This window comes from Schistocerca americana, chromosome 1, assembly GCF_021461395.2.
Source record: "Schistocerca americana isolate TAMUIC-IGC-003095 chromosome 1, iqSchAmer2.1, whole genome shotgun sequence".
Lineage (NCBI taxonomy): Eukaryota > Metazoa > Arthropoda > Insecta > Orthoptera > Acrididae > Schistocerca > Schistocerca americana.
In genome coordinates this window covers 128,014,666-128,033,526 of record NC_060119.1, presented here as the reverse complement: position 1 = coordinate 128,033,526, position 18,861 = coordinate 128,014,666, and the positions used below count along the sequence as shown (strand labels likewise).

At 38.5% G+C, this 18,861-nt stretch overlaps 1 protein-coding gene across 1 annotated transcript; it reads left to right on the top strand.

The window, feature by feature from the left end:
* The first annotated feature begins 389 nt into the window (after window positions 1-389).
* Window positions 390-17,869, top strand: LOC124620608 (interleukin enhancer-binding factor 2 homolog). Its single transcript, XM_047147081.1, has 8 exons — window positions 390-490; window positions 698-880; window positions 1,547-1,844; window positions 2,129-2,291; window positions 6,323-6,443; window positions 10,215-10,326; window positions 17,309-17,461; window positions 17,541-17,869. The coding sequence occupies exons 2-8, from the start codon at window positions 713-715 to the stop codon at window positions 17,690-17,692; spliced, it is 1,167 nt and encodes a 388-aa protein (XP_047003037.1). The 5' UTR covers window positions 390-490; window positions 698-712; the 3' UTR covers window positions 17,693-17,869.
* The last annotated feature ends 992 nt before the right edge of the window (window positions 17,870-18,861 follow it).

Below are 18,861 nucleotides of genomic sequence, written 5' to 3'. Positions count from 1 at the left end.
CACCAGCGTCAACGTCACAGTGCTCATTCCGAGTACCTTGACCTTACCTTAACGTTCCAGTCCGTCCCGTTCCATTCCACCCATTGACCGCCTATGTAAATCAGACCATTTGAAATCTTGTGGAATGTTTTGTGTATTACGTTTCGCTACGTTCCGTTCCGTCAAGCTGAATCAGGCTTTACGCTGGTGGAATATGTTTCACCAAACTTAAAGTACATATCGCTTGCGAAGATGCTAATGTAATATTTTTATGTCCTACAAACGCCTTTGGGAATTCAACCGTGTATAACATTACCAATGCAGGAGGCATCATTTTTCTCTTTCTCCGTTGATTCACTATTTTTTAGCTAATGATAGTGATATCTTTGGTAATGTCTCACAAATGTCATCTGAGGTTGGTGCATAGTTTAAGGTCTTTGGATCCGGCGTCTGGTTTTGTGCTGTTGTTGTAGAAGACGCGGAGTAGTGATTGTATTGAACGAGTTGTAACGTAAGTACGTTTTTTAATAAGGGCATCTGAATGCTTGTGAAATAAGTTTTTCACGTTATTTCAATAGAAGTTTTCACTTAGGAGAAGTTGCTTCTACTATGTAAAATAAGTCCCGCGGCGTGTTGTCTCGTTCGTGGCTGAATAGCTGGTTAAGAGAAATCTTTGTTTATGCTACAGTCAAGGTGAAGTTTATATGTTTAATTGCAGCACAACAGTAACAAGATGAAGATGGTAAGAGGAAGAGGTCGAGGTGGAATGGGAAGAGGAATGGGCAGACCAGGGCCATTCAAAGTTAAGCCTTTTGTCCCTCGTCACCCTTTCGATCTTACTTTGTGTGAATCTGCGTTTCCTCGTGTAAAGCCATTGCCTGATGAGACTGCATTCACGCAGGTAAAACTTTCGTGTTACGTTTAACCTTAATTAATAATGAAATAGGCTAATATCTAGAGTTTGAGTACATAGAAATAGTATGTCTTCCTGGTGCTTATGTCTGTAAATCTGGCCATCTGTACGTTTTACCTTAGCGGTCTTGTAAAGCAGTTTTTTAACTACGTGTTTTTTTATGTATTTATTATGAGCCTCTTGTTTACTAGAAATATTTCCGTACAATGACTTTTAGTCTGACAATTTCAGGTTTTGTGGCATGGCATATTCAGCTGCTGGTAGCAGACGAGTGCATGATTGTTTACACAAGAATAACTGTGGAGTTCCATAACATTATTTCACTATACTTTTCTATGCATTTCACATCTGCAGATCGTTTTTATTAATAGGTTATATAGATCACATGGGTAATTATTGTTTTGGTGTTCGCTCATGTTCCTCTATACAAGAACCATTAGTTCTTAGTCGACCTGTAATTTGCCTTCTAGTGCTGACAGTTCCTTCATGTTTTTAAAAAGAATAAATTTGTAGGTAGTTCATGCTTTAGGACTACTATTGTTTGTAGCAGTTGTATTAGGCTGACAAAATTAAGATTACTATTGCTTGTTTTTCTCATCATATTTTACTGTGGTGTTGCATTCTTGCGAAAAAAAACTTTGGTTTTCTTTGTAGGCACTTCTGAAGAGAAATACAGACCTGTCACCATCACCTCAAGAGCAGACTTCTGTACTAAATCTTGTGACAAAGATACAGACAGTAATGGACAACTTGGTTGTTGCTCCAGGTGGCTTTGATGCCTGTCAGTTGGAAGAAGTTAGACAAGTTGGATCTTTTAAAAAGGGAACTATGATGACTGGACATAATGTGGCAGACATTGTTGTCATACTGAAAACCTTGCCAACAAGAGAAGCTGTTGATGCACTTGGTGTTAAGGTGCAAGAAGATTTGAAAGCTCAAGATCCACAAGAGAGTGAGTAACTCAATCATTCCTTGAGAAAATGTCAAACATTGTCTTTACAGTAGTAGTATTAAATTGGCAATTTTTTGGTTATTGGAATATTGCAATATGTGAAATGGCTTATTCTGTGGGAATACTTATGTAGTAAACATACTCGGAAAATATATTTCGGCCGAAACAATGGGGAAAGAGGTTTTACATAAGATATAAAATATTTTGTGTGTGTGTGTGTGTGTGTGTGTGTGTGTGTGTGTGTGTGACAAATATAATGTTAAAGTTTGTACAAAATGTTTCAGTTCTCTCTATGTTAACAAATGACCGTGGCTTCGAGATCAGTAGTTCTGAAGCAACTGTGAGGGTTTTAATGACCACTGTCCATCACAATCTTCGGAAACTAGACCCTGAACTGCATTTAGACCAGAAAATTTTGCAGAGTCATTTAGCAGCAATCAGACACAGGTGAGAATGTTTCCCATGTTCATAGTATTCACTCTTCAAAAACGTGTAAATGTACTAATAAAATGAGTCATCTGTTTCTAAAAGCTTCAGTCTGCTCTGTTCTACTTTTAAGAGGCGTTATCGGAAGAATGCTCCTGACATTGCTTGTTTGCTGTAGAAGGCATGAATTAAAGTTGAAACTTGTTACTTATTGTTAGGGATAGTTCGCTTTACATTATTAGGGATTGAGTGTGCTGTCATTGAAGTCTGAAGATTTGATGTTCTAAACTTTGTAGTATTCATGGTGTTAATTCATTTCATAAACTGACTGCCTCTGAAAACCTCGAAGTTTATCTCTAATGGCTCAGTGGTTGCTGTTCTTTACAAGAAATGATAATGACAGCCAACACCACCTCATATTACACTGGTGTGGAAATATAAACACCAAATAAAAAACACAAATTCATAATAATAGTTGAATGTAAGACACAGTTATATGCAAATTTGACATAGACAGCAGTACAAAATGACAAAATATGGTGGCAATACACACAGTGAAAAACCACAAACTATAGAAAGAGGTTTCAGCAACAGTGGTTAACCTATATGTCTCAACTGAAGATGCAGATACCGAAGGTTGATAGCTTACACTACAAAAACATTAACCACACAAAATATCCAGGCACCAAATTTAATATTAGAGATGGAGACTCATGAAAGGAAATAAACTTATGAAGAAAAAATAGTGTGCAGTAATAAAATAGCCTTTACAAAATTCAAGAAACAATTTAGAAAACTGAGACTATAACACATACCTCAATTAAAAAACAAATGACATATGTGAAACAACTTGAATGCCAACCTCACCTTCCCCCGCCCATAAAGGAAGAGAATACACAGCCAGCCAGTCGCACTTAACTTAGGAGCGGGGGCCTATATTTGTTGCCAATAATGAAAAATGACAGTAATGCTGTAAAACAGTTGTTCTAACTGGGCTCAACACGAGCATGCAAGACAGAAGAATGCCTTTTGTCCTTTTCAACAACAGGTCTGACAGGAACCCCCACTCCCCTCCAGTTACTCTCAATAGTATTTTTTGCAGGCCCCAATCTTCAAATCCAGTATTAAGGTTCACAGTGAGGTGATTACGGCCCCTATTGCACAACACCTTGTATGAACTGAAGTCATGTGACAGTAAATCATTTAGACACACATTCCTCTTAGTGAATGTAAAACACATGTACCTACTGAGATTGTTAGCATGTCTCCACCTGAAATAATAGCCCCAAAGACCAACATGTATTTCTTCACTCTTATCAAAAGAGCTTGTCAGCTTTCACTGTAACCCCAAACAGCATCCCTACCCCTCTAATGATCCCCTTCATTTAGTGAATACAGCACAACGTCTCTACAGAAAGAAAATTAATCAGTTGCTGTCTGTTCAGTACCACCAGCTTGATGCTTGTCATGTCTGATAAAGGACTAGTATTATAAATAGTATATCAACAGACCTGTAACACAAGAACAATGTTGACCTTTCCAGTGACGATCTGTGCCACACATCGTGGGGGCATCTCCACATACACCTATTGGAAGAATGTTGTGAGAAGACCTTCATTAATCTTATTACCACCTTTAATTTCACACCACAACATGAGACCATTAAATCTTAATTATGGATCCCCCTTGCAAAAATCACATAGCAAGAGTGTGAACCAATGTAACCAACTAATGAAACAAGGCTTAGACCATAGATCTATGATCTAAGAACAGGAGTATAGCAAAGCAATAAAAGGATAAATATGTTACACAACTATAAGGCACTAGATGATATTTGAGCACTAAAAGGAAATAGTGCGCAGGGTAAAAAATTTCAAGAAGAAAATTATTGATCTAAAATTCTAAATTTGTGTGAATTGCGAATATAATTCACAATTTTTTTCTTGTAATTAGGACAACCAAAGAATGTGGAAATATGGAAGCGTCCGATCCTGCCCATCTGCTTTAACCCATGACGTCACAAATATGGTGGAAATGACCATAAACCACGATTCCAATATGGCGCATATAAAGTCGTTACATACACATTATGAGGACGAAAATACATCGAAAAACACACACACGTTCCACAAAAAGCCTAACGGGACAAGTGCGGGAAATAGGGGGTTTTTGGGTGGGGACAAACTAAATATAAACAAAAACAAAGATGAGGTGGCTTACCGAACGAAAGCACTGGCAGGTCGATAGACACACAAACATACACACAAAATTCAAGCTTTCGCAACAAACCGTTGCCTCGAAAGCTTGAATTTTGTGTGTGTGTTTGTGTTTGTTTGTGTGTCTATTGACCTGCCAGCGCTTTCGTTCGGTAAGTCACCTCATCTTTGTTTTTATATATAATTTTTCCCACATGGAATGTTTCCCTCTATTATATAAATATAAACAAATCTAGACACCCACCTCCATGCAAAACCAACATCACAAAACTCCTCAAATACCACTAAACACAATATAATCTGGAATCGGACACTTCCCTTGACATATGTAGCTCATCAGCAGCTCCCGATCTCATAAATTGGGATCGAACACTTCCCCTGACCTATATAGGTCAACAGCAGCTCTCGAGCCCATAAATTAGGACATAACACTTCCCTTGACCTATATAGCTCAAAAACCTCTACCGATACCAACATTCACAGCCACACATTGGGATCGAACACTTCTCTTGACCTGTTATCCTTAAGACATCTCCACATACAGCCGTCCATGGTCCGAGACGCTGGAACTTTAAGTAAGCTTCATTTCTTCACGACCAACTGAACACTTCAAGACCTCATCCAAAAATCCGAATAGTTGAAGAAATTTTATTAGAGATATCGCACTGTCCCCGTCATAGCCAACAACCGAAAACTGTTGACCCTGTCAGTCATATCCATACCTACCAAACACATAAAAAAAGCAATTTACCAAAATTCACACATGATGTCACTCTCAAACTAAACCAAAATCATCACCTAACACACCACCAGAGAGCACCACCGATCGCATGAAGACGACAACTACAAACACGGCACTCTCACAAATTATATTCCGTGACGTCACATACCACAACAGCCTTACGTCAAAGGTCAAAGCAGACGGTTGGGATCGGACGCTTTGGTCGACCCAAGAATGTTTATTATCTGTACAGTGTCACCCTTGAAAACAAAGAAATGAGGCTTGTCACTGTTCAAAGCAAAGAAGTGGTATTCAGCACTCAAATTGACCTGTGAATAAATTGTGAAAGAAATGTGAAATGTATGGTACAATGGGTAATACACGCACGTGCATGATTGAGAGCTTGATTGGCACACTAGTTCTACTGCTACAAAATCTGTATTTGTTACTACATACAGGGAAACAATTTTGGTATCCATTGTCATCAAATAAGATGTTAAATGTTTCTGCCTTATTGGCTAAGAGATAGCTGTAACCAGTTATTATCATTGTTTCAAAGGAAATGATCAGTTGGTAACATAATGTCATGCTGTTTAGTTTGACAGTCTAGTGAATTATCATGGTAAAGAGGTATTATTTAGGCTGTACACTTTAGCTGGCATGTGGTTGGGCACTTATATTGGAGTGTGGTGCTGTGGACATGTTAAAATTGATTTTGCATTGGAGATAATTTTCAAAATAAATGGTATACTAATTACTTGTTGTGATTCTTCAATTTCTCCAGGCGTATTTTGACAAAATAAATCTCGGGTGAACAGCCTGATATGAGTGTGCATAGGACATGCACGTTCATACCAGGCTGTTCACCCGAGATTTATTTCGTCTTAATTACTTATTGTTATTTCTGGGGATTAATTTATAGCGTCACAATATGTACACCACAGATTTCTTGTGCTCGGTTGTGAAACTTCTCTGCTTTGAACAGTTCTCTGTGGCATACATGATCACTGTAAAAAAAAATTTAAGTTACTATTGTAGTGGTAGGTTGCGTGTTCATAATACATCTGATGGGGAAGTATCTGCCACATGATTTTGATAACTTATCAACTTTTCAGCCGTTGGTTTGAAGAAAACGCCCACCATTCGTCAATAAAAGTTCTTATACGCCTATTGAGAGATCTAAGAAACAGATTTGAAGGTTTTGAACCTCTTTCTCCGTGGATGCTCGACTTGCTGGTAAGTTGACAGGCATTTTTATTGTACTTGATTTTAATGGATAATTGGAATTTTAAAAAACAGTTGACAAATGTGCACAAAATATTTGTCGGGTTGTCATAATCTATTCTGTACAAAAATATAAAAAATTGCATTTCTCAGTTTTGAAATTAGATTTATAAATCAAGTATGTACGTGTGAAGATGGCAGGACTTCATGCATGACAGTGTAAGGTCTTACATGTCAGCTGACATGCAGTATGTTCCATAATCATTGCATTTAGGCCTATTAGTAATGAGCACCCAGAAAGCAGAACTGTAATGTGCAGCTTTGAGTGTCTTCATTGGTGATGGTGGTTGTCGTGGTGGCAGCGGAAGTTGTAGTGCAGTGTAAATAGGTATGTTAAGTGTTTAAGGAAAACTATTTGCATTGGCTGTTACAGGAAAATCATAAAGGATGTGTAAAAGGGCTCAAATATAAACACGTGTCACATCTACAAGGATTTAATCTGATAGTCAACGGTGTAATCTGTGGTAGTGTAAAATCTTGACAAGATGGCAAGTTGCTCTGCCGTTATTTACTACACATGATCACGGCTTTTCGAAGTGAAATTCATAATTGATTATTTTTCCTAAAAGTTTAAGGAGGTTAAATTTTAGTTTGCAAGCTGTCGAAAATTAAGAACTACGGCATACTCGTATGGATGCTGTGTGATTAGAGTACAAGATACAGTTCCTCATTTAAGGTAAATTCTGGTGCTGGACAGCCTTTAGCAGCAACAGTGATGGAACTACTGATACCTTCTTATGGAAAGTTGCATCAAATCTACATGTATAATTATTATTACAGTGTAGAACTTGCAGAGAAGTTACTTGAAAAGAAAATTCGAGTTCACGGAACAATATGGAAAAAATAGAGAATTTCTGGAAAAATTAAAGTGCGCAGAAATCAATGTTTGAAGCTTGTGATCAATGGGAAGGTGAAGTACCCGCACTGGTATGAAGAGCTTTGAAAAACTAAAACAATAAAAATGATCTCTACAACACATAATGCCACTTTGACTGACACTCAAAGAAAATGTAGCAAAATGAATTACACAATAAAAAAACCTGAAAGTGCATTAGACTGCAATAAATACATGAAAGGAGTGGATCAGGCAGACCAATATTTATTACCCTGTATACAGAAAAATTATAAAAAGGTTTGCTTGTAACTCTTAAATTGCACATTATTTAATGCATTCCGTACGTGTCAATATTTCAAAACAGAACACAAAGGTCCGATTTCACAGTTTATTGAAAGCATCTGATTTGTGGATAAGACATTGTATCTTCTTCTGAGCAAAACTTTGAGGTTGCCACTACATCGCGTACGTCTCGTTGTGATCTGGTTGAGACTTTTTGGTCACATAAAGCGACATATTTATTTGCATATGTACACCTTTGAAATTTCATGAAAGTAAGGGAACAGGGCTGAGAACTTACGAGAACTAATGATGAGAGTAGTTAGACTTAAGAAGATTTGTAATCTCCCGATAATGTCAAGAAAAGCTGGCGATAAGCCAAGTAATCTGAATTAGCACTGCCAGCTCCAAGCAAATAAATTGTTAAAAGACGTGCAGATGGCAGAGTGTTAAGCTTGAAGTTACACTGATAAGTAGTTCATGCACATAATAAAAGCTTCAGGCTCCCATGCTGATGTGATAAGTCTAATTGTTAATGATGTCTGACTATTTTCATGAATATTCTAGAAATTAATGAATATAAAAAATTTCTAATCTTCATTAATCAGAGAAACATTTGTCAGGTCATGATTAGTTGCCTCTGGGAAGGGAAAGGTGAGATATAGGCGAAATGAGTAGCATATAGGGCGATAAATAAGAATTAGATATAACTAATTAGAAGTGACACTTGATTAGGGAAAATGATTGAGAGGCATGGTAATGCAAAAAGTAATTGCCACATATTTCATGGTTTACCTGATACTACAGAATAATATACACTATGGGATCAAAAGTACGTGGACAGCTCACTGAAAATGATTTAAAAGTTCGTGGTGCCCTTCATCGGTAATGCTGAAATTCAGTATGGTGTTAAACAACCCTTAACTTCCATGACTGCTTCCACTCTCACAGCCATACGTTCAATCAGGTGCTGGGAGGTTTCGTGGGGAATGGTAGCCCATTCTTCACTGACTGCTGCACTGAACAGAGTATCGATGTTGCTTGGTGAGGCCTAGCATGAAGTCAGTGTTTCAAAACATCCCAAAGGTTTTCTGTATGATACAGGTAAAGTTTCTGTGCAGGCCAGTCCATTACAGGGATGTTATTGCCGTGTAACCACTCTGTCACAGGCCGTGCATTATCAACAGGTGCTTGATTGTATTGAAAGTTGCAATTGCCATCCCTGAATTGCTCTTAAACAGTGGGAAGCAAGAACGTGCTTAAAACATTTTTAAGCCTTTGCTGTGATAGTGCCACACAAAACAGCAATGGGTGCAAGCCTCCTCCATGAAAAACATGACCACACCATAACACAGCCGCCTCCAAATTTTACTGGTGGCACTACACATGATGGCAGATTACGTTCACCGGACGTTCGTCATACCCACACCATGCCATCAGATCGCCTCATTGTGTACCGTGATTCGTCACTCCACACAATGTTTTTCTGCTGTTCGACATCCAACGTTTACGCTCCTTACACCAAGCAAGGCGTCGTTCGACATTCACCGTGGTGATGTGTGGCATATGAGCAGACAGCATGAAATCAAAGTTTTCCTACCTCCTGCCTAACTGTCATAGTACTTGCAGTGGATCCTGATGCAGTTTGGAATTCCTGTGTAATGGTCTGGAGAGATGTCTGCCTGTAGACTGTCGGTGGTCTGTCAGCCAACAGACAAGGGCAGCCTGTATGCTTTTGTGCTGTATGTGTCCCTTTACATTTCCACTTCACTAACACATTGGAAACAGTAGACCTAGGGGTGTTTAGGAGTGTGGAAATCTCACGTACAGACGTATGACGCAAGTGACACCCAATCACCTGACCATGTTTGAAGTCCATGAGTTCTGTGGTGCGCCTCATTCTGCTCTCTAGCTGAGGTCGCTGATATGGAGTGCCTGGCAGTAGGCGGCAGCACAATGCACCTCATATGGAAAATGTATGTTTTTGGGCGTGTCCAGGTACTTTCATGTGCATAGTATATTTCAACTATAGTGACTTCTCAAGAGAACATTAAATGAGAAGTCTCTAGCCTGATTGCTAGTTCTGCAGTTCTCTTTGTTGACTTACTATGTTCTAAGCCACACATCACATGCAACAAACTTGGGAAGTTATATACTGTATCGAGACAACATACACAGTTCCAGTATTCCGATTGAGCTTGCTGCATCGGTCCATTATGCCACAATGGATAGCACATTCTAATTAATGCTTACAGTGCTTATTTATTTTCAGATAGATCTTAATTTTGTTGAAATTTTTTAACAAGTTCAATGCTAAGTGAGGCTAATTCAACTAGCAGATTGTGCAAATGACTAGTTTCTTTGTTGATGCACAACAAATGTTCATAACCATGCTGTCTGTGGTCTTCAGCATCTCAAGAAAAACAAACAAGATTGGTAAATGAAATTTTACATACAACTTTGGGTTATGACAACTGAACCATAACTTATGTTCTTCATAAATTTACTAAATTTACGTCCGCTGATCAACCAGTATGTCGTAAAATTTTCTTTGTATGGTTTGTATAAAATGAAATGCAATACAGATTAAAAATATTTTTCTTTCACAGGCACATAGTTCAATTATGAATAATCCCAGTCGCCAGGCATTGCCAATCAATCAAGCATATCGCAGGGTTCTGCAGTTGCTTGCAGCTGGTTTGTTTCTCCCAGGATCAGCAGGTATTGTTCTACATAATTTAAAGCTTTATTTTGTGTATAAATGTTAGGTAATAATTATATATAAAAACAAAGATGAGGTGACTTACCGAACAAAAGCGCTGGCAGGTCGATAGACACACAAACAAACACAAACATACACACAAAATTCAATCTCCGCTAATTTCAAGTTGCCACCACTCATACCTCACCTGTCTTTCAACAACTTCTTTGCCTCTACACTTCTGCCTCGACTGACATCTCTGCCCAAACTCTTTGTCTTTAAATATGTCTGCTTGTGTCTGTATGTGTGGATGGATATGTGCGTGTGTGCGAGTGTATACCTGTCCTTTTTTCCCCCTAAGGTAAGTCTTTCCGCTCCCGGGATTGGAATGACTCCTTACCCTCTCCCTTAAAACCCACTTCCTTTCGTCTTCCCCTGTCCTTCCCTCTTTCCTGATGAGGCAACAGTCTGTTGCGAAAGCTTGAATTTTGTGTGTATGTTTGTGTGTCTATCGACCTGCCAGCGCTTTTGTTCGGTAAGTCACCTCATCTTTGTTTTTATATATAATTTTTCCCACGTGGAATGTTTCTTTCCATTATATTAATGTTAGGTAATATGCGTACGTAATACTTCAGCACCCTCTCTTATTTTGATTGTTCCCATTTTGATTGTTATGAGGATCTATACCCCTGATCATGAGCTGCGTGTTGTTGTGTTGAACTTCTTTGTGACACGTACAACATAATTTAAATATTGACAGTGAGCAACAGATTAGATAAATAACTGTCTGGTGCTAAAGTTGGATATTATCTGTTGGGATGTTATAATGTAAGGCTGCTATTAGTTCAGCCCAAACATCCATGGTAGCAGAAAAGTGGTTTTACTACACTAGTTCTGTAAATGTGCCAGATTGCACACTATAACTATCAACTTGAACTTGACAGGATGGCACTAGTACAAAATGTAGTGACACAATAAGATATAACCTAATATGATACAGCAATATTTTAAAAATGATGTGTTTTGGCAATCTGATACTTTTGCTGTAATGGAATTTAATTTAGTAGACATTTGATATCATCTTAGTCCTCCATAAATATATTGCAAAGTCGGAATACTGTCCTCACAACATAAGTAGTATAACTTTACTCTCTACTGCAGTGACAGGAGCTGTACAGAGCTGGCTGCAGGCACTAAAGTAGTCCACAGTTGACAGTGCTCTTAGCCAAATGGCAATACTATCAGCAGAATTGCACGACGTACAGGAGGTGGGGAAGACGCAGGTGGTGGTCTGAATTTGTGAGTGCTATGTGGAGGCTGCTGCTCGCAACAGAGGCACTAGGCAAGTAATGGTGGTGGTAGCAAACTGTTGTGGTTATCCTTCAAGTTTTTTAATCACTACCTACTTGAACATGGTATCACTGGTAGGAATAACTGTATCAAAGGACTGCATTGATTGTTGTGCTGTGGCATTTGCAGTTGTAAGACCCTGTGCAGTACACCAACGCAGCATCGCCTCCTCAAGGCTTCTCGCAGGCTTACCCTGTCAGAGACGAGACTATCTGTTAAAACAGTCATATCATAACCATACCTTCTGTAATTTCTGCACAGCATTTTATGCAACCAGCTGCCAACCAAAATGAATGGCCACAGCCAAACTGTGGCTAAGAGCAGAGTTGACCACCCACAGACCTAACATGCTGCTACGCACAGGATGCTAGATCTACACACACACACAAAATTCTTTCTCTCCCCTGAATGTAGGTGGAAGTTGTCTTTGAAATTAAACATTGAGTCTCATCATTCTTTCACCCTCTTTCTCCACCAACCATTCCCCCACATCCATCTCCAGTGCTGCTCCAGGACCAGTAGTAACTCATCCTTTTGGCATAGTTACCCATTTTTGCTCACATTCTCTTCTATTCAGTACTGCACCTAACTGTGCACAACTGCCTGTGGCTAGAATGAACTCATTACTGGCACATGCCTGTGCATCTGCAGCATCTCCTACTCAACTGTCTTCCAGCCTTCTACAACCCTCCCATCTGATTGCTGCTACTTTTCCCCATTCCATCCAGCACGGCTGCTTGCCTCAGTTGAGCTGTTGTCCCGGCACAATCTAGTAAGTCAGGACAGTGTAGCTGTGCAAGTGTTACTTTGTATGTGTATGCTATAACTCTGACAAAATGATTTGTTGGAAAGCTGGCAAAGTTCTCAGTCTAGTTTTTGTGCCTTCCAACAATTCACTGCCTGCAGTAGAGTTGTTACATTTATTTTTTTAATTATTGATCCAGGGTAGTTTGCAGTGAGATGACCATGTTATACTCTAGTGACTATCTCTGTTAGGCTTCTCTTTCCAAATTTTATAGAGACTGCAATGACAATTCATTGGCTCTCCTGAGTCCTAGTTTGACTTGCTTCCAGAGATGTAAATAGAAGCACCTACAAGAGAAATACATTCAGAGGTACTCCACAAGCCTTTGTATGATGTGTGGGGGAGGGTACCCTGTACCATTATTAGTCATTTCATTTCTTGTTCCATTCCCAAATAGAAAAAGGAAAAATGACTTACTATATGCCTCACTATGAGCCATAATTTCTCTGGTCATTGTTTCATGGTGCGTAAATGAAATATATGCTGGTGGCAATAGAATTGTTCTGTGTCCCGCAAAAAAGGCCTTCACTCCAGGTATTGGCACTTCAGCTCACAGATTATCTCTCTAATAATCACTTGTTGATCAAACCTAACTGTAACAAATCTAGCAACCCATTTTTGAATTGCTTCAATATCTTGCTTGAATTCAACCTGGTGAGATCCAAAACACTTCAGGGCTCAAAGAAGGGTTGAACTCATGTTCTAAACATGATGTCCTTTACAGACAATGCATGCTTTCGTAAAATTCTCTGTATAAACCAAAGTCCGCCTTCCCTCCTACTGTCTTTATCAATTATATGCCTTGAATAGTTACACCTAGATATTGAAACAATGTGACTGTGAACCGATACACTGCTAATGCTGTATTCAAAAATTGCAGAGTTGGTTTGTCTACTCACTTGTAGTAACTTAAGTGTTTCTACATTTAAAATAAGCTGTCAATAGTCACAAAAAATTGCATCAGTCATCTTGTCATCTTAGTCAGTTGACAACACCTTCCCGTATACCACAGTGTTATCAGTAGGTGCAGATTGCTGCTCAGTCTGTCAGATCATTGATGTATGTTGACAATAAGTGTGTTCCTATCACACTTCACTGGGGTACTCCTGATAATACCCTTGTTTCCAATGAACACCCAGTGTTGAGGACAACATATTGTGTTCTATTGCTTAGTCTTCGAACCACTTGGGTATCTGGAACCTGTTCTGTATGCTTAGACCTCTAAGTCAACCACGTCAAATGCTTTGTGAAAGTCCAGGAAGAAGTAGTCCGTTTGTTGCCCTTGATCCATGGTTTACAGGATACTGTGTAAGAAAAGGGCAAATTGAGTTCTGCATAAGCAATGCTTTCTAAATCTGTGCTGATTTGTGGACAGAAGCTCTTAAGTCTCAGAAAATTTGTTTATATTTGAACTGAGAATATGTTCAAGAACTTGGCAGCAGACTAATGTTAAAGGTATTGGTTGCTGATTGTACAGAACCATTTTTCCATTTTCCAAGTGTATGACTCACCTGCGCTTTCTTCCGGTTGCTCACAACTTTGTGCTGGGTGAGAGATCCGTGATAAATGAAAGCTAAGTAAGGAGCCAGTGTTGCAGAATACTCACTGTGAAACTGGACTGGGGTTCGATCTGGAGCTAGTGGCTTTGTTTTTAACTCACAGTTGTTTCTCTACAACAGGGATGCCTATTACTGTTTCCTCCATACTAGGGGATGTGCGACGTGAAACAGTGGTATGTTTGTATGATCATTCCTGCATGAATGATTTCTTAAATGCGAGGTTTGAAACTGTGGGAGGTCACTGTTGACAGTAGTTCAGAAATTGAACTTTGCGGGACTCCGCTCCATTGTATAACACTAGACTTGGATCCACTGAACAGGTTCAGTTCTCATCTACACTAGCAGGAAACACGCTTAGCAGTGTCGCTAAAATTCGTGATTGACATTATTATTGTGCTTTGATAGCAGATATTAATTTTACTTAGTAGAAACACAGTATTTATTACCAAAGATGCCGCAGTATAAAGATCGAGGAAAGTAAGTGGAGAAAGGTCCTTCAAAAAGATTCTGCAGTGGAGTGTGCACTGATATGAAACTTCCTGGCAGAGTGAAAATTTCATTCTGGAAACATTCCCCAGCCTGCAGCTAAGCCATGTCCTTTCTTCCAGGAATGCTAATTCTGCATGTTTCGTAGGAGGGCTTTTGCGAAGTTCGGAAGGTAGGAGACGAGGTACTGGTGAAGTAAAGCTGGATGCCTCAAGAGTCATGCATGGGTAGCTCAGTCGATAGAGCAATTGGCTGTGAAAGGCAAAGCTCCCAAGTTCGAGTCTCGGTCCCGGCACACAGTTTTCATCTGCCAGGAAGTTTCGAACATAGTGTTTAGCTAAAGTTGGTAAGAATGATAGTGTCAATTAACTGACAGCAAAGCTTAGGATAATTATAACTAAAAACAACTTCTGACACACAGGTAAGGATTCTGTTACAGAATCTAGTGTCAGAATGTTGTCAAAAAAACAAAGTATAGAAAATGTTCTCAATGAGAAGTACCAGTTTTACAACAGGAGATAATGCCTCGAATAATAGTGTAGAATAAAGGTAAATTATTGCTTTGGAACATGAAATAAGGAAGTAACATGGAAAGAAGGAAAAGAAAGTAAAGAACTGGAACTAAAATAAATGAAAAAATCCAGATTTCAAACTGACATTTTGTAAATTTATTCTAATTTTGTAAATGTTTTATGTAAATAACATTGTTACTAAATGCCATCCACATTGCTTTATGACTGTTAGCATTGTTTTCTCTGTTAGAACTGGAATTCCTTCTCCTAACAAATATTGTCATCCATTTTAGACTTCTTACCTGGTGCACTGATGTCTTTTATGTTTTTAAAGTAAAATGCTGCCATAACTGTTAAGAGATTTAGTTTTACTCTGAGTCCTATAGTCAATAGCTCAGCATTTTACACATTAAGAAACATTGTTCAAGGCGGAAAAAATGGCAAGGTGAGAAAAAATACACAGAACTGATGCAATATTGAGCCTGGGGTTTTCTGGACTGCACTCGGCGACTCACCCACTGAGTCACGAGGTGCATAGAGCATTATTGTAGGAGTTGTTCAGTTTTTACTGGCTACTGTTGAACTCTGTGTACTTAACTTCTCACTGCAAATATTTTGAATCTATAATTCTTAAACCGTCACTAAGTATCTATACAATGCTGTTAATTAATCATGTTGTAATCTTCTAAGATTGTTACATCAGTTAGCTACACTCATTGCTTACATAGCTGAGTAATTCACAATCTAACTGTAAAGATAAAAAAAAAAAGTATTTTGAGCTTAAGCAGAGTGAGAGAGGGAGTATTAATTATTCAAAAAATTTTCTAATACCAATTATTTATTATTTACATCTTAATGTGTGTTTGCAGTAAACAAAACCATCATTTGGTAATGCCTCTAGGTTGTGAACTGATAATAGCAATTGAACCTACCTTCCTCAACAAAATTTTGCCAGTCATAAATGATCCCACTTTCCAACAATGGTTATAAAATGCAGACTATTGCGTTTAGTTTTATCTAAGTTATTTTCTGTGCTAATCGAATGTCGGTTGCTTTATAGTCGGATCCTACTGTTCAGAAATCTTTTCTGAAAGTAGGTTTTTGCAGTGTAGCCTCAACATACAATGAAATACTGTTCTGCAGAAGAATGCTTAAGGTTAGTGTAATACCTAAAGTGATAGATGAAGAGGTACATAGTCTAATATAGTTTCTTACTGGTTCACTGGAAAAGTCAGAGTATCAAAGCAAAAAATATGATCACACTTCCAGAACATCATCACATGAAACAAAACACACAAAATATGTAGTGTAGATTGCCACCCACTAAATTGACAATGTAAAATAAAGGCATCTTATGAAAAATTGTCAGCTCCCTACCAATCCATCTGGCAGTTCTTACAAATAAAATTTTATTCTCCTTCTTCCACATCTTTCCTGAACTGGAGCCTTTGAAAGCACTTGCAGCTATGCCCCCCCCCTCCCCTCCCCTTTATCATCTTCATTGTGCAGTTGGAATAGCTAGTGTTTCCTGCAATCCACTCAAATGCTGACTGTAATGAAATTTCATTCCCTTGTTTGCCTCTTCAAACCCAAATCGAATGACATTATGTGTAATCAGACGTGTGATTAAGAACTTTCCTTGTACCTGTGGAATGTAAAGACTGCTGCTATGCTATGTAATGTAGTACAGAGATTGCCACAAGAGCGCACACAGTGCACATATTGCCACGTAACAGGCAGCCCAGGCCACTGCCCCTTCAGAACAGGATGGACTCGCCCAGCTGTCACGGCAAAAATGTGTTCCTGTGGATTGGTATCTTATTTTGTGCAAGCTGTCAAGGAACAGGTAATTTAGTAAGGGAGTAAATGTGGGAATAAATACTGCAGAGGTAGACAAAGACTTGCATATAGTAAGCAGGTACAAACAGATGTAGGGTGCAGTGGTTATGTAAATGTGAAAAAAAGCACAAGCTGGACATGCAGGAGGCTGCAACAAACAAGTCTACAGTCTAAAATAGCAATGTAACAAACAGTAAAAATGGCAGTATCGTTTTTATGTTTGGCACTTAACTGTTCGGATTTACACTTCCTGACTTGCAAATAATACAATACAATACAATCACATGTACTAAAATAAAAATGCAGATGGTGTTACCATGTCATACTCAAATGACAATTTTTTGCATTGCTTGTTAGATTTTTGCTTCTAGTATTACTATGCCAACAAATCAGATGCTCAAACCATGTAGGTGCTTCCGAAGAGATCTAATTATTAAAATATTGTTTTTAGGCATTTCAGATCCATGTGAAGGAGGTAACATACGGGTTCACACAGCAATGACTTTAGAGCAGCAAGATATGGTGTGTCTTACTGCACAGACATTATTGCGTGTGTTAGCACATGGAGGTTACAAGCGCATATTGGGTCTAGAGGGCAGTGCAGGTATGAATCTATATTAAACCAAAGTATTAGCATTCGTGATGTTGTCACACATTGCTAAATAAAAATTCATTTTATCCAGGTATTGCAACTGACATGTCTGTCTGGGATGGTGTGGTGGTGTCTCCATTGGACAAGGCATATGAAAAACCACTGGAAAAGAAAGAAGGTGAAGAAGATGATATGGAAGCTGATGGTGGTGGTGATGAAGCTATGGAAACTGCAGAAAATTAATGCAGGCCTTATTTAAATCCCTGTGTGTGTGCATTGTTTAAAGATTTTTATTATATTTGTTTTAATATTAACTTTCAGGACCATTCCATCAAGCTGTTACAGTTGATGTTTGTGTGATGTTTCATGACTTTTCACTGTGATGTGTGTACATTATACTCATAAACAATGAAACCTAAACATGTGTATTCTATACTTACGCCCTTTCCTCTATTAAGTAACTCTCAATGTATGATATTGGACTGAGCTGTTAACTGACGACAGTGTACTGTGATATGGGTAATGGACAACAGTGCTCCTAATAATTATATTAGGTATCCAGAACAGTCTTTTCCTTTATTAGCTCTCTGGATGGAATAATATGAACTACTAAAGGTTAGTGTTCTATTTTGCATTTATTTCCAGAATACAAATACAGTGCAACATCAAATTACACTTTCCAAAAACATTTTAAGCTGTAAATGTTACATATAGAATACCCCTTGGATTTTTGCGCTTTAGGTATGTGTACATAAAAGCCATAAAGTACTTGTCAGTGACTTGTTTATTGCCTAGTAAAGATTTATCATCTAACGAAAACTGCTGATGTAACTGGAATTAATACTGTTCGGAAGCAGAAACATTTGATTCAAATTTCGTATGTCATAATTGATGTTTCTGGAAAGCTTGCAGCTGTCATTGATTATTTAAATAATGAAACACTGCACCAATTGCGTGTTTTTTATGCATCTCTTGCATTGTAGTTGTCTTCTTGAAATTATCAGGTACTGTGCCTCTTCAGTTATGTAGAAACATGCACATGCGCACGCACACACATTCTGTTTGCACGTGACAACCAGAATAAATTCTTGTAACACATTTTGCTCAGCATGAGAAATACGTAATTGGTGCTGTATTTAAACCAAAAATATTTGAGCAACGCAGAGTGAGTGATAGTATGAGCCAGTGCTACAAGTGACCAAATGCTGAAACACACTTAATATGGTTTGACAAATATGTCATCACAATCACATCATAAAACTGCGGGCATGGAATAGACACGGTTCGGAATCAGTTGCGATTGGTCATAATATCTTTATTCAAACAAACCTAGTTACTCCCATCAGCCACCACACTGAGTAGAGCTTTGGGGGGGGGGGGGGGCGCTCCTGTTCCATTTTTCACACATTCAC

Bases quoted from the DNA above. Each gene is read 5' to 3' on its own strand.
- LOC124620608 (XM_047147081.1), top strand. From the start codon at position 713: ATGAAGATGGTAAGAGGAAGAGGTCGAGGTGGAATGGGAAGAGGAATG. The intron at 6,444-10,214 runs GTAAGTTGACAG...TTTCTTTCACAG, and splicing joins CGTGGATGCTCGACTTGCTG to GCACATAGTTCAATTATGAA. The intron at 10,327-17,308 runs GTATTGTTCTAC...TATTGTTTTTAG, and splicing joins GTTTCTCCCAGGATCAGCAG to GCATTTCAGATCCATGTGAA.